Source organism: Erpetoichthys calabaricus, chromosome 7 (assembly GCF_900747795.2).
Source record: "Erpetoichthys calabaricus chromosome 7, fErpCal1.3, whole genome shotgun sequence".
In the NCBI taxonomy this organism is placed as follows: Eukaryota; Metazoa; Chordata; class Cladistia; order Polypteriformes; family Polypteridae; genus Erpetoichthys; species Erpetoichthys calabaricus.
Genome location: NC_041400.2, coordinates 193,306,915 through 193,323,716, shown reverse-complemented (window position 1 = coordinate 193,323,716; position 16,802 = coordinate 193,306,915). Strand labels below are relative to the sequence as shown.

Sequence of the window (16,802 nt, the reverse complement as noted above, 5' to 3'; positions counted from 1 at the left end):
CGCAGACCTCACCACTGTCACACTTCCCTCGTACATATCCTGTACAACTCTTACATACTTGCTCTGCCACCCCTGACTTCCTCATACAATACCACAGCTCCTCTCAGTCACCCTGTCATATTCTTTCTCCAGGTCCACAAAGACGCAATGCACCTCCTTCTGGCCTTCTCTAAACTTCTCCATCAACATCCTCAGAGCAAACATCACATCTGTGGTGCTCTTTCTTGGCATGAAACCACACTGCTGCTTACTAATCATCACCTCACTTCTTAACTGAGCTTCCACTACTCTTTCCCATAACTTCATGCTGTGGCTCATCAATTTTATCCCCCTGTGGTAACTGCAGTCCTACACATCCCCCTTATTCTTAAATATCGGCCCACCAGTCCACTTCTTCTCCACTCTTCAGGCATCCTCGCACTTTCCAAGATTCCATTAAACAATCTGGTTAAAAATTCCACTGCCATCTCTCCTAAACAGCTTGTAAATTAATGGATGGATTTATTTATTTATTTGTGTCTGTGTATGTATGTACTGTATATGTGCATGTGTGCACTGTATACTATATGTTGGTATATATTATATATAGTACAACTGATTTGTAATATCTGTAATGTTATAATTATTATATCTATTCTCTATATAAAATCCCAAGCCTAAAAGTGCAACGATTTTATGTGACGTTTTTATGTCACATTTTTTGTCACGCTTTAAATCAGGCTTATTTTAAAACCTACATATATATGTTTGGCATCATTCCTTTCAGAATTTATCGAACTTTATTGTGATGTTGTTATATTTTCAGATTCTTTTTCTGCTTTTAAATTCTAAACTAAAATATCAAGAAAGTTGTGGTTTATAAGAATGTCAGTTAAAACGAATGGATCGTTTATTTAGTGTCTTATAAATACGAGCATAGAGGACCTCAGTTTAGCGGGAATATTCCATTCGGTAAGAGAGTAAATATTTTATTCTCATTTCATGATTTTTACTCCATTTAATAATAATTAATTTTTCTTTTACATATTTATAGAATTTTATGATTTTGACTCCAATAAATTATCATATTTTTTTTGTACATTTACAGATTTTACTAATATTCTGGGGGCGGCACAGTGGTGCAGTGGGTAGAGTTTGCATGTTCTCCCCGTGTCTGCGCGGGTTTCCTCCGGGCGCTCCGGTTTCCTCCCACAGTCCAAACACATGCAGGTTAGGTGCACTGGCGATCCTACGTTGTCCCTGGTGTGTGCTTGGTGTGTGGGTGTTTGTGTGTATGCGTCCTGCAGTGGGTTGGTGCCCTGCCCGGGGACTTGTTCCTGCCTTGCGCCCTGTGCTGGCTGGGATTGGCTCAAGCAGACCCCTGTGACCCTGTGTTAGGATAATAGCGGGTCAGACACTGACTGACTGACTAATATTCGGACTGCAACTGGGGGTTGGGCACTGAAGGCGCCAGGGGGGCTTGCCCCCCTAGTATAATCTATAATTATTATATATGGTATAATTTCAGAATTAAAAAAACATCAAATGATGACAAAATTGATAAAGCTAGCATTATTTAAATTCATCTAGCTGATTATTAGTCACAAGGTGTTACATGTACAGAATTCTAAAGAAAATAATAACAATCTCAACAAAAAATGTCATGTTACAGCTTAGTAAACTAAAGAATAAGTACAGGTATAACAGAAAAGTGATTTTACAGCAGAAGTGTAAATTGGGAAAAAAAGGAATTATCCTAAATGAGTGGGATGTGGAATGGCGGTTTTGAAGTTAGAACCCCCTTGAAGCAGATGCTCACCCAGATGTCATAAAATACAATATACTGTAGCAAGCATTAGTGTAATTACCTAGCTGCATTCAGCTCTTGCTCTGCCTCACTTTCTGCCTTATCCCACAATAACACATGGTTTCTCCTGGGTACTAGCCTTTCTCTTATCAGGTTAATGTCACTTCTGCTGTACTCTTCCTCATTTCAAAATCTTTGGTTTATTACACAATTGACTTGCATACTTCTGTATAGGTCTATTAAGACTTACAGTATAATGAAGTCCATTCATATATTATGGGACTACCTGTTTAGGTTAATTTAGTTACTTTATTTCCATATGTCCATATGTCATAAAGTCAGTGAGGGCAGCATGGTGGTGCAGTTGCTAACATTGCTCCCTGGACAGGGTCTGAATTCCCCTGACCTTGAATTGGATTAAACAGGTTTCAGTGTGTTATGTTACAATGAGAATTCATAAAAAGACTGGCATATGTTCAGAAACACTGCAGTAAACTGAGCCAGTCTTGATCTTCATATAACAACAAAAAATGTGAGAACTGATTGTTCTGCACCCATCTTTATCTAATCTAACCATTGAAGTTTGGATGGACAAAGAAATACTATACCCGTCCTTACCAATTTCATATTGCGTGTCTTTCTCTCCCAATATGTGAATTTCCCCTTGGGATTAATAAAGTATCTATCTATCTATCTATCTATCTATCTATCTATCTATCTATCTATCTATCTATCTATCTATCTATCTATCTATCTATCTATCTATCTATCTATCTATCTATCTATCTATCTATCTATCTATCTATCTATCTATCTATCTATCTATCTATCTATCTATCTATCTATCTATCTATCTATCTATCTATCTATCTATCTATCTATCTATCTATCTATCTATCTATCTATCTATCGTATAGTCATTTAGCCCGTTACAATAATGGACGCTAGAACAGTAGTGCATAAACATTAGTAGGAACAGTCTATATTAAATGGCAAGGGACTTTGACCTCATTCTTTTTGTTGGTCGTATTTTTCTTTCTTTCAGCCTTTCTTTTGTTGATGTTTACTTGCTGAGCTGACCGTTCTTCGTGGGCTGCCGACGTGTATTGTGTGTCTTTTCTGTGACAGTAATACTGTCTTGTACGGCTCTATTCAATAAGGGCGCGTAGATAATTTAGTTCAAATGGCTCTGGAATATGTGAAGAGCAACAGGTGCAGATCTTTATTTACGCGCGCCTTTATTCGCTGCGCCCAATTGAGGTCGTCCTTTTGAGGCTCGCCTTTTTGTGCGCGCCCCTATTGAAGGATACCGTCTTGTACGTCCGCTGGCTTGTATCGTCTGTAGTATACCTTTAATTTTCTCTGGCGGTAATACAGGCGTGCGCGTCGGTAATATGCCTTTAATCTCCTCTGACAGTAATACTGGCTTGTATGTGGCTGTAATATGCGTTACTGTATTGCGTACCTTTAATTTCCTCTCGCAGTAATACTGGTTTGTATTTCCGTAAAACGCCTCTAACTTTCTCTGACAGTAATATCGCGCATCGCACCGTGCCCCGCGCATGCGCACTTCACCAGAAGACACGGACACACGGACACCTGGACGCACACAGGGATTTTATATATATAGATGATGATCAAGAGCTGGCTAAAGCAATGCTCACAAAAGTTATAGCACTGAATCATTTTAACTCAATAAACTAGGCCACATTTTTAATAAAATGAGCTTGCCTGTTAGATGTACTGCTGCATATCATTCGGTTTTGTCAGCTTTTGTGAAGACATTTGACAGCCTAAAGTCCTAAACAGTGCGGCACCTGAATTAATAAAACACAACATTTATACTAACTATATGATGCAACATCTTTCAAGTGTTTATTCCTAAAATAACTGATTTTCATGTCCAGTTTCCTTTTGTTTTTTTCAGACAGGGATATTTTGGAAACCACAATACTTCTGCATTTTATCATTTACTCAGATGGTAACTGTTGAACTGTTTTCAGAGCTTTATCTTTCCGGTGTGGAGGAACTGAAATTAGACTACTCACCTCCATATTTAATTTAGATATTTACACCGATTGTAAAACTGTACATAATAATTTCAGCTATCCTTTTACCTTCTGTTATTTTTATTAGCTATAGCAAGACATATGGTAATTGTAATACATTTAGATTCTTCTGTGCTCGTTTATTTTTTACTGTAGATTTTGATTACTAATATGTTTAGTGTTTTGTTTTAGAATTTTAGCCTTATTTTTAACTAATTATCTGCTGAATTAAGTTCAGTAAATTAATTCAAGTAGAAATTGCAACTAAGGCCTTCACAAACATTTAGCTTGAAAATATTTTATTAATTAGCTATAGATTTTTCTCATAACTGATGTTTTTTTCTCCACACATATGGCAGCTACACTTGCCCATTATATCTGCAATGCTGGAATAAAAAGTTAGTTTTTTTTCTTAGCAAAAGTATAGTTTATTAACTCTGTATCTTCACTGTACTATCTCGATAATAGGGAACTACAGAACTTTACATCTATGTGCAAATAATTTATGACAACGTATGCATAGCTGCTGATCTTTGCTTTATAATGTACTGTATATTTATATGGTATTTATACTGAACTAGTCATTTAGCCCGTTACAATAACGGGCGCTAGAACAGTAGTGCATAAACATTAGTAGGAACAGTCTATATTAAATGGCAAGGGACTTTGACCTCATTCTTTTTGTTGGTCGTATTTTTCTTTCTTTCTGTCTTTCTTTTCTTGATGTTTACTTGCTGAGCTGACCGTTCTTCGTGGGCTGCCGCCGTGTATTGTGTGTCTTTAATTTTCTGTGACAGTAATACTGTCTTGTACGGCTCTATTCAATAAGGGCGCGCACAAAAAGGCAAGCTTCAAAAGGGCGACCTCAATTGAGCGCAGTGAATAAAGGCGTTCGTAGATAATTTAGTTCAAATGGCTCTGGAATACGTGAAGAGCAACAAAGGTGCAGATCTTTATTTACGCGCGCCTTTATTCGCTGCGCCCAATTGAGGTCGCCCTTTTGAGGCTCGCCTTTTTGAGCGCACCCTTATTGAAGGATGCCTGTGCACGCCCTTATTGAAGGATACCGTCTTGTACGTCCGCTGGCTTGTATGTCCGTAATATACCTTTAATTTTCTCTGGTGGTAATACAGGCGTGAGCGTCGGTAATATGCCTTTAATCTCCTCTGACAGTAATACTGGCTTGTATGTGGCTGTAATATGTGTCACTGTATTGTGTACCTTTAATTTCCTCTGGCAGTAATACTGGTTTGTATTTCCGTAAAACGCCTCTAACTTTCTCTGACAGTAATATCGCGCATCACACCATGTCCCGCGCATGCGCACTTTATCAGAAGACACCCACCCATAGATATTTAATATATATTTAATATATGCTAGGTCTCCCCTGTGGCTTCACCTGCATAGTAGTGAAACAGGACAAACTTTAAAAATCAATTTAAAAAAAAAAAAAAAAGTAATAATTTGTATTGAGAAGATTTTATATTGATAGCTTTCGCACCCGAGGGCCTCTTGATATACAATATTTTTGGTTTTGCTATCGGGGCGAGAATGTAGCTGTGATCTCTTTGCCAAAAAAGTAAAAAGTTGGCAAGGTATCTCTGGCCAAGCGGAAGGTGTGTACGCTGCCACATCAAACGTTGCCACCATATCTGATCGTGTTCAGCTGATGGGAGAGCGTCCTGTGTGTGGAGTGAAAAGCACATGGCCATGATATCTTTGCCAATGAAAAGGTTCCCACTGAAACACACGTAGCTGTGATCTCTCTCTCTCTCTAAAACGTCACATATTACTCTTTAACAATCTCTAGATCACGGGTGTCAAACTCCAGTCCTGGGGGGCCGCAGTGGCTGCAGGTTTTCATTATGACCATCTTCTTCATTAGTGACCATTTTTGGCTGCTAATTTAAATTCTTTTTCTTTTGTTTTAATTAACTTAACTCAGGCCCCTTAGTTGTCTCTCTTTCCTTAATTAGCAGCCAAACAATAATGAGACACAAAACAAGTCTCCACATGACCATCTCACCTGTGTCCATCACACAATATGTGCAAAATAAAGAAAGGTGGAGGTCTCAGTAAGGTTGATCTCTGAGGTCACCCAAACTTTTTAACGGTGTTCTTAGAAAACACAGAAAATCAACAGTTTTGGAAATGTCTGCTGTGGCAGAATGAGAGCAGCAACAAGCTGTGGAATTAAATAATGGGTTTAATGAACAGCAAGAATTGGCTTCTCATTAAGAAACTGGTTGGAGTGAAATTGGTTGGAGTTTGATGTTTCAGTTTAGCTCGTCATCTTTTGGCTCATTTCACATCACATTTCTGTTTGGCTGTCATTTAATAAAGAAACGAATCAGTTCAGAGGTCTGAATCCTTAAAAACAGGGCAATTAAAATGAAGGGAAAGGAATTTATTTAGCAGTGAATCCTGGTCACTGATTAGGAAAAGGGTTAGAATGAAAACCTGCAGACACTGTGGCCCTCCAGGCCTGGAGTTCGACACCCCTGCTATAGACGATGATGTCTGCTGAACAAAACAAAAAGGTATCGCTAGCTAATCGGAGGCAAGGTATGCTGCAGCAAGTCAAACACTCAAACAGAGGCTGGCGCATCAGTGAGGAGGACCCCGCCTGGCTCCCTACTCTTGAGGTCCCACCTCCCCCCCCCCTCGGCCCGCAGCCTGCCTCTTGGCTTCACGCAAATAAATCCGTGCCACAACCAAACTATGATACGTGGCATGATGAGAAAAGTTGCAAAATCAACCGGAATGCTCAAGCAGATTATAGAAAAAAAACTCGATCTTAATCTGTTACGTAGTTCTCTCGTGAAAAGCGGACAGACAGACAGACGTTGGATTTTTTATATATATATATATATATATATATATATATATATATATATATATATATATATATATATATATATACAGTACTGTGCAAAAGTTTTAGGCAGGTGTGAAAAAATTCTGTAAACAAAGAATGCTTTCAGAAATATAAATAATGATTGTTTATTGTTATCAATGTACAAAATGCAAAGTGAGCGAACAAAAGACAAATCTAAATCAAATCAATATTTGGTGTTCCTACCTTTTGCCTTCAAACCAGCATCAATTCTTATTGGTCCACTTGCATAAAGTCAGGGATTTTGTAGGATTCTAGTCTGGTGTCTGATCAACCAATTGTACCAAACAGGTGCTAATGATCATCAATGTCACACGTAGGTTGAAACACAGTCATTAACTGAAACAGAAACAGCTTCAAACTGGGCGAGGAACAGCCAAACTCTGCTACCAAGGTGAGGTTGTGGAAGACAGTTTCATGGCATGGCAAGATTGAGCACAGCAACAAGGCACAAGGTAGTTCTACTGCATCAGCAAGGTCTCTCCCAGACAAAGATTTCAAAGCAGACTGGGGTTTCAAGATGTGCCGTTCAAGCTCTTTTGAAGAAGCACAAAGAAACGGGCAACGTTGAGGATCGTAGACGCAGTGGTCGGCCAAGGAAACAGTGCAGCAGATGAAAGACACATCAAGATTATTACCCTTCGAAATCGGAAGATGTCCAGCAGTGCCATCAGCTCAGAACTGGCAGAAACCAGTGGGACCCAGGTACACCCATCTACTGTCCGGAGAAGTCTGGCCAGAACTGGTCTTCATGGAAGAGTTGCATCCAAAAAGCCATACCTCCGACGTGAAAACAAGGCCAAGCGACTCAAGTATGCACGAAAACATAGGAACTGGGGTGCAGAAAAATGGCAGCAGGTGCTCTGGACTGACGAGTCAAAATTTGAAATATTTGGCTGTAGCAGAAGGCAGTTTGTTCGTCGAAGGGCTGGAGAGCGGTACAATAATGAGTATCTGCAGGCAACAGTGAAGCATGATGGAGGTTCCTTGAACGTTTGGGGCTGCATTTCTGCAAATGGAGTTGGAGATTTGGTCAGGATTAATGGTGTTCTCAATGCTGAAAAATACAGGCAGATACTTATCCATCATGCAATACCATCAGGGAGGTGTATGATTGGCCCCAAATTTATTGTGCAGCAGGACAACGACCCCAAACATACAGCCAAAGTCATTAAGAACTATCTTCAGCATAAAGAAGAACACGAAGACCTGGAAGTGATGGTATGGCCCCCACAGAGCCCTGATCTCAACATCATCGAGTGTGTCTGGGATTACATGAAGAGACAGAAGGATGTGAGGAAGCCTACATCCACAGAAGATCTGGGGTTAGTTCTCCAAGATGTTTGGAACAACCTACCAGCCGAGTTCCTTCAAAAACTGTGTGCAAGTGTACCTAGAAGAATTGATGCTGTTTTGAAGGCAAAGGGTGGTCACAGCAAATATGGATTTGATTTTGATTTCTCTTTTGTTCATTCACTGCATTTTGTTGATTGATGAAAATAAATGATTAACACTTCCATTTTGGAAAGCATTCTTTGTTTACAGCATTTTTTTTACACCTGCCTAAAACTTTTGCACAGTACTGTGTGTGTGTGTGTAAAATTTAAGGCCAGTACAAAAAGCGCCAGAGAGTTGGCCGAGTCTTGGCTATCAGATGAAAATGCCATCAACAGACACTTGGACATAAACCCAGCATATGCCAACTTAAGAAGGACATATGCACTTTAATTTAACGATAAACCCCCCCCCCTTTTGATCATACGGACTTAGTCACCTCCACCCACCCCCCCTGAATGTGTTGCTATATATTGCCTTTGATTCTTGTAAGTCTAAGCATTATCCTCTGATAAAGACCCCTGATAGGGGTTGAAAGCTCAGGAATAAAACTATTTTATGATACGTGATTCGTTTTTTCTCCCTTTGTGGATCTCCAACTGCATATATATATATATATATATATATATATATATATATATATATATATATATATATATATATATATATATATATATATAATATAAATGTAATGAATTATTATTATATATTATATATACTAGCCATCCCCAGCGGCTTTGCCCGCATATTAGTGAAACAGGACAGTGAGGAGGGCCCGGCCTGGCTCTCTACTCCTGACGTCACTCCTGACGCTTGCCCCACCACCATCTACTCAAAGCACCATAATATTCCAACAATGATGGATGGATTAAAAGCCAGAAGTCTGTATGACCATCAGCATCAAGTGACTCCGTGAGAACCCTAACTACTAAGAGGACTATTTCATTTATGTTAGGTAGAATGCCCAGAGGAGACTGGGTGGTCTCTTGGCTTGGAACCCCTACAGATTTTATTTTTTTCTCCAGCCTTCTGGAGTTTTTTTTTTTTGTTTTTTCTGTCCACCCTGGCCATCGGACCTTACTCTTTTTCTATGTTAACTAATGTTATCTTATTTTAATTTCTTATTTTGTCTTTTATTTTTCTTTTCTTCATTATGTAAAGCACTTTGTGCTATATAAATAAATGTTGTATTGTCACTCTTCCCTATCCCCTCAGCCCGCAGCCTCTGTCTCGGATTAGCACGAATATATCGCTTCCGCAATCAAACTATGATTCTTAGCGCAATGAGAGAAGTTGCAAAATCAACCGTAATGTTCAAGCACAATTTTTTAAAAAATAGATCTAAATCTGTTAAGTAGTTGTCTCTTTCGCTAACTAAGCGGAGTAAAGGTTACTCCCCGAGGCAGACAGATGCGTGAGTGAGGACGGCCCTGCCCCCCTTCCCGCAGCCCAATGAGTCTCTCTCAGATTTGCTCTAACAAATCGGTACTGCAAGTGAACTTTGATACCGCAATGAGAAAGTCGCAAAATCAATGGAATGTTCAAGCAAATTATAGAAAATAACCCAATCTAAATCCGTTAAGTAGTTCTCTCGTGAAAAGTGGACAGACATACAAAGAGGTCTAAAAAACGATAAGAAATTTTCGCACTTGGACCACAAAATTTTTAAAACCGTTTCTTAGTGAGCACCTATGGGCCAAGGGTAACCTACATTCCAAATTTCAAGTCCTCATGGTTCGGGAGGTTTCGTGATGAGTGAGTCAGTGGTATTTAGATTTTATATATATATATAGATAGATAGAGATAAATAATTTAGATAGGAATATAAGTAACAAGCCTGTTAAGTTTGCAGATGATACCAAGCTAGATGGATTTGCAGATAATCTGAAATCTGTTGAATCATCACATTGGGACTTGCACAGCATATAGACTTGGTCAGACTTGTGGATGATGAAATTTAATGTCAGTAAATGTACAGTATTATATGTAGAAAGTAAAAATGTTATGTTTGAATGCAGAATGGGAGGAATGAAAACCGAAAGTCTACCTTCTTGGAAGGATTTAGGAGTAATAGTGGACTAGACATGATCAACTGCCAGACCGTGTTCAGAAGCCATTAAGAAGGCTAACAGAATGTCAGGTTATATAGCGCCTTGATGTGTGGAGTACAAGTCCCAGGAGGTTCTGCTCAAGCTTTATAACACACTGGTGAGGCCTCATCTGGAGTCCTGGGTGACAGTTTTGGTCTTCAGGCTACAAAAAGGACATAGCAGCATTAGAAAAAGTCCAGAGAAGAGCGACTAGGCTGATTCCAGGACTGTTGAGAATGGGTTATGAGGAACGATTAAAAGAGCTGCGTTCTTTAAAGTTTAAGCGAAAGAAGATTAAGAGGTGACATGATTGAACTGTTTAAAATAATAAAGGGAACTAGCTGATTACCCAGTGGCTTCGCTCACTGAGTGCATGGGAAAAAAATAAAATGCAGTATTTATAAAATACGTTTGTTAATTACCAATTTTATTTTTCAACAAATAAAGAGCATTTACTATAACATAGAAATCAATATAAACAACAATATTAACATCATTATCATATGAGAATGTGAAGTAATATATAAGAAGCACATTGCATATAAATATAAATTATAAAACAGTAAAACATTTCGATAAGAGAATTTGAATGACACATAACATAAGAAGCGTATAAATTATTAAACAGTAAAACATTAACATTTAAGAAGTAAAGATACATTACCCAGACTCTTCGGTAGCAGCCGTGGTGCCAAACGATGTCATCTGAAAAGACAAATTGTATTTCCTAATGTTCTGTAGAAAATGAGTTGAATGTGGATTTGCGCCAGAAATAAGAGACAACAGTAGTTCAGCTGGATGGCTTAAAGGTGTTACTTTCACCTTGCCGGCTGAACAACACATCCCACGTGATTCAAATTTAAACTTCTTTGCTTGGCAGTACTCACACACAATGTCCATTTCTCCTATTGTAACTTTTGGATGTAGGCAATAATCTTTTTCAAAGTTATAATTGAATCCCTCCATATATAGACCCTGACGCTTGTGTGACGTGGTAGCCTGTGAATACTGCATCCGTTGAATTCGATTATGTTCAGCACGTTGTTCGGGTGTTTGTGAGGCTCTCAATTGTGATTATCGTATGTGTTGATCAGCGAGCCTTCTCTCTCGATCTACTTCTGTCTCACTTTCTCTGTGTAACCTGATTCTTTTTGTCGATGTTGACAGTTCCCCAATTTCCCCAATAAATTGTTTTTTTGGTGGCATTATGGGTATCTGAAATTTTAGAAAGTACATTATAATATGTTCTGTGGTCATACGTAATTTCCGTTTCAAACGCGAAAAGAATTTTATATATTTAGATTAATGCAGTGGATTGAGACTATTACTTTGAAATGAGTTCATCAAGAACATGGGATACTTGGAAACTTGTTAAAGGTAAGTATCGTACAGACATTAGGATGTTTTTCTTTACACAGAGAACCATAGACATATGGAATAAGTGACCACATAATGTGATGGACGGCAGGACTTTAGGGACCTTCAAATCTCGACTTGATGTTATTGTGGAAGAATTAAGTTGACAGGACTGGCGAGCTTTGTAAGGCTGAATGGCCTGTTCTCGTCCAGATTGTCTTAATGTGTGTTGTGTGTGTACTAGGTTCTTGCTACAGCTCTCCACAACCCTGTATTTAAATGAGTAAACTATAGAGGATGATATACCATATATGTTATGTAAAAATTAACAAAATAAAATGAGAAGCTTGTCCTTTATAAATGATGTAATATTATGTGTTTTTATTTCAGTGAATTTGATGAATACGGCTTTAAGATAATTCCTGACTACGAAGTGGAAGATATGAAACTTTTAGCCAAAATACAAGCACTTGAAAATCGGTCCAATAATCTGCGTTATAATGAAATGGTGGATAAACCTTTGAGGACAAGATGGACCAATTACTTGGGAAGTCGACCCTCAGGAGAACTGGTAATATCACCAGAGCTGAAAACCCTTTTGCGATGTGGTATCCCTCCTGAGTATAGACAACAGGTGTGGCTCTGGATTGTGCAGAAGCGAACAAAACATATCCGAGAAAGTCATCCTAATCGGTATCAGGAGTTGGTAAAGAAATGTGAAATGTCAGAACACCCTGCCACTCGGCAGATTGGCCTCGACCTTCACCGCACCCTGACCACCAACAAACTCTTTTCTTCACCCTCATCTGATGCCATTCAAGAGCTACGTAGGATTTTACTTGCCTTCTCCTGGCAAAATCCCACAATAGGCTATTGCCAGGGTCTCAACAGGTATGTCTCATTTTAGTGAGTTTTAATTGTATAATGCTTGTGTTATAAAAAATTTTATTGTTATTTATATACACAAAATTATGTATTTTGTTTATCCCTATAACAACCACATTTTAATTGCTGTAGTAAAAGACAAAAACAAAGTTTTAAAAAATGTCAAATACCTAATTAAGCTTGGATGCACGATAAACACAAAACTCACAATTGATGATTATTGCCCTTGATGGCCTTTGAGAGGCTTATGAGTGAAGAGAACGAGAGAGAGAAGAGGTTGGATGATGTGGAGATAGTGAATCAGGAAGTACAACGGATTAGCAAGGAGGAAGGAAGGACAGCTATGAAGAGGATGAAAAATGGAAAAGCCGTTGGTCCAGATGACATATTTGTTGAAGCATGGATGTGTTTAGGAGAGATGGCAGTGGAGTTTTTAACCAGATTGTTTAATGGAATCTTGGAAAGTGAGAGGATGCCTGAGGAGTGGAGAAGAAGTGTACTGGTGCCGATATTTAAGAACTAGGGGGATGCGCAGGACTGTAGTAACTACAGGGGAATAAAATTGATGAGCCACAGCATGGAGTTATGGGAAAGAGTAGTGGAAGCTCAGGTAAGAAGTGAGGTGATGATTAGTGAACAGCAGGATGGTTTCATGCTAAGACATGCATTAGCGTAAACAGTTCATTAATGGTGTGTCTATGGCAGACCTAATGTTACTAGGATTTGGTGCTGCTTTTGAGACTTGTACTTTTTTGGATTATATGGTTGAATTTTACACCGTTTTATGAATATTTGAGTGCAGGGTCCAACAGTTTGCACGCTATGCTTTTTCTGGTAAACCTGATCACTAATGATGACAAAAATTTTCCATATTATGGATGTCTCTGTTAATTTTGATCCTAAAACATTAAAAAAAAAAAAAATGTTTCCAGTAATCTAAGCTCAACATTGCTTATCCTTTTTATTTTCTCTTGGGATTGCTGTAAACAGAAGAAAAGGGAATTTCTTTTAAGAGACAATGTTAAAGATCAGACACCTAAAAATGCATTCATCATGGTTGCCTGTATAGCCATATAATTTGAGGACCTTTTTTTTTTTTTTTTTTTTTTTTTTATATTTTTATTTTATTAATTTTCATTGTAATCATTCCATACAAATAGATCAATTTATAACCCAACAAAATTGAAGACAAATCAAACCCCACCCCTGAGAAGGAGAGCTTAGCTAAAGGAAAATTGCTTAAGGCTTTTTAATAAGGCAACATTAAACAAAAGAAAGGGAGAAGTAAATATCTATGTAAATAAGAGATGGAGAAGGGAATTAAATGCGGTAATAGTTATTTCTCTTATTCTAAAATAATATTGATTAAATCCTGCCAGGTTTTGAAAAAATTTTGTACAGATCCTAATTTGAGGACCTTTGATTGACCAATGCACTCGTGTGTATCCAGGATTGGTTAAAACACTCGTTTGCTGTCTTTAAGTGGGAAAGCTTGAACTCTGACAGAGCAGGAGTACTAAACTTAATTTTCATGATTAGTATATCGTGGAAGCCATAATCGTAATCATGAATAATATGTCATTAATTGTGCAGCTCTGCAATTAAGCAAGGTATTAGTCTTGGGTAAAAATGTTCACAGGATTGCTTTATGTGAATGTCTTTTACAAGACATAATGCCTATAAAACCTATTATGTTACATTTCTCATAAGATACTAGCTTACCAATCTACTATTCAGAGCTGCATTAATTTAAAAATGTGCATTTTTGTATAAGGAGTCTTAAAACATTTGTATTAAAAAATAGGCTTATTTGTGCAATCCTAAATGTGAATAGGTTATTCACAGTAGTAAGCAGGAACCATTACTTATTAAAAAAAATAATTGCAAGCAAAAACTATATAACAAATATAATTAATAAAAGCTCATACAAATATATGTGCCACTTCACTAATTTTGAATCGGCTAGCAATTTCGGGACACACACCATCCATAAATCTCAAATGGATGATTTAGAATGAGGTTTTCATTACCGTATATACTCGCAGATAAGTTCTCCCGCGGATAAGTCAGGACTCGATTTTACCAGATAATTTCTGGTATTTTATAATGTCGTCGTATAAGTCGAATGCGGAAACCTCACGCTATTGGTCCAAGAGAATATGATATGCTAACGCCCACCTGAGAGAGTAACCACGGAGCACACAACCTTTTTTTTCTCTATGTGGGTGCGGCAATGCACTGTATCAGCGTGTGCTCCTAACCTCTCTCTTTCTCACTCTCTATTGTGCCTACGTGACCACACGGTAAAACCCGAACTATTCTGAAGTAACGTTTGCACTGTTTTGTGTTTTTTGTATCTCACACCCTCATACACCTTTATCGTAAGAGCATCCCTTATCTACGATGGAGCGTTCGATCAGAAGAAAATATGAAGGTGGTTTTAAGTTAAACGTCGTTGAAGTATCAAAAGAAATTGCTAACTGTGTTGCTGCAACAAAATTCGATGTGTCTGAGAAACTGATGTGAGATTGGAGGAAGCAAAAAGATAAGTGTCACATTTTTGAATGGGCGTATAAATCGGGGTCTGATCTTATGACTGATTTTTCGGGTTTCAAGACCTGACTTATACATGAGTATATACGGTATTTTAAGTACGTTTTAGGATGGTAAAATCAACTACTTCCACAGTGATATGTTAGCTTGAGATTAAGGCATTTGACAGGGTGGTACATACAGTAAGTGGTAAACTCTGTTAGGCTTCAACATGTGTCTAACTTTGCTTTTTGGTGGAGTGGTGGCTCTGAGGCTATAGGGATCTGCACTGGTAATCAGAAGGTTGCCGGTTCGAATCCCGTAAATGCCATAAGGGACTCTGCTCTGTTGGGCCCTTGAGCAAGACCCTTAACCTGCAATTGCTGAGAGCTTTGAGTAGTGAGAAAAGCGCTATATACAGGTGCTGGTCATAAAATTAGAATATCATGACAAAGTTGATTTATTTCAGTAATTCCATTCAAAAAGTGAAACTTGTATATTAGATTCATTCATTACACACAGACTGATGTATTTCAAATGTTTATTTCTTTTAATGTTGATGATTATAACTGACAACTAATGAAAGTCCCAAATTCAGTATCTCGGAAAATTAGAATATCAATTAAGACCAATGCAAAAAAAGGATTTTTAGAAATGTTGGCCAACTGAAAGGTATGAACATGAAAAGTATGAGCATGTACCTCACTCAATATTTAGTTCGGGCTCCTTTGGCCTGGATTACTGCAGCAATGCGGCGTGGCATGGAGTCGATCAGTCTGTGGCACTGCTCAGGTGTTATGAGAGCCCATGTTGCTCTGATAGTGGCCTTCAGCTCTTCTGAGTTGTTGGGTCTGGCGTATTGCATCTTCCTCCTCACAATACATGATATTCTAATTTTATGACCAGCACTTGTAAATGCAAAGAATTATAGTCACTGGGATTTACAGCCACTTTTTAATTCTGAAGGTACAACTTTAATTTTCCAGCTTCCCTTATCTGTGTAGAAATACTGTATATGTTAAAAAATTCAAATTTGAGGAAAAAAAGTATATACAGTAATCCCTCGCTACATCGCGCTTCGACTTTCGCGGCTTCACACTATCGCGGATTTTATATGTAAGCATATCTAAATATATAACGTGGATTTTTCACTGCTTCGCCGGTTTCTGCGGACAATGGGTCTTTTTACTTCTGGTACATGCTTCCTCAGTTGGTCTGCCCAGTTGATTTCATACAAGGGATGCTATTGGCGGATGACTGAGAAGCTACCTAATCAGAGCACACAGTTAAAGTTCCTGTGTGCTGATTGGCTCAGCGACGGAGTGCTGCATTAACCAGTAAGTCTCATCTCACTCATTCAGCATTAACGTGCTCCTGCTACTGCTTCAGGGGCCGTGTCCAAGCGCCAATAGAAGATGCAAACAATTGCAGGAAAGGTAAAAGTTTTGGATATGTTGAAGGAAGGGAACAGCTACACCGCTGCAGTCCACGATTCTTTTTATTTAAAAAGGAGGAAAAGCATATAAGATCTACAGCCGCAGTGTACTTTAACCAGGGCGCAAAACGAGTTGCAAGTGGACGTGATAAGGCAGTAGTCTGGATGGAATCTGCTTTAGGGATTTGGATTGAAGAGTGCTGGAAGAAGAACAACGGCGATGCTACACAATCGCCTGAAGAGGCTCCTTTAGAAGAGCTGTAACGCTGTCCTTTGTTGTGCAGTAAAATTAAACTCATCATTATCGGACAAGTCGCCGTGTCATTGTTGGTGAGTAACCATAATTAATTATCTACGTACAGTACTTATTACATGTACATAGTTTAGTGTCACTGTACACACATTTTACTGTATACAATTTTTCTTGCATTGTACGTAT

The 16,802-nt window shown here is 38.4% G+C and overlaps 1 protein-coding gene across 1 annotated transcript in view; it reads left to right on the top strand.

The window, feature by feature from the left end:
* The window catches only part of tbc1d2 (TBC1 domain family, member 2), a 175,744-nt gene that overhangs the window by 134,831 nt on the left and 24,111 nt on the right, over positions 1-16,802 (top strand). Inside the window, exon 10 of the mRNA XM_051929904.1 lies at positions 11,902-12,402. Within this exon, the coding sequence (XP_051785864.1) occupies positions 11,902-12,402 (501 nt within the window). The remainder of the gene's footprint in view (positions 1-11,901; positions 12,403-16,802) is intronic.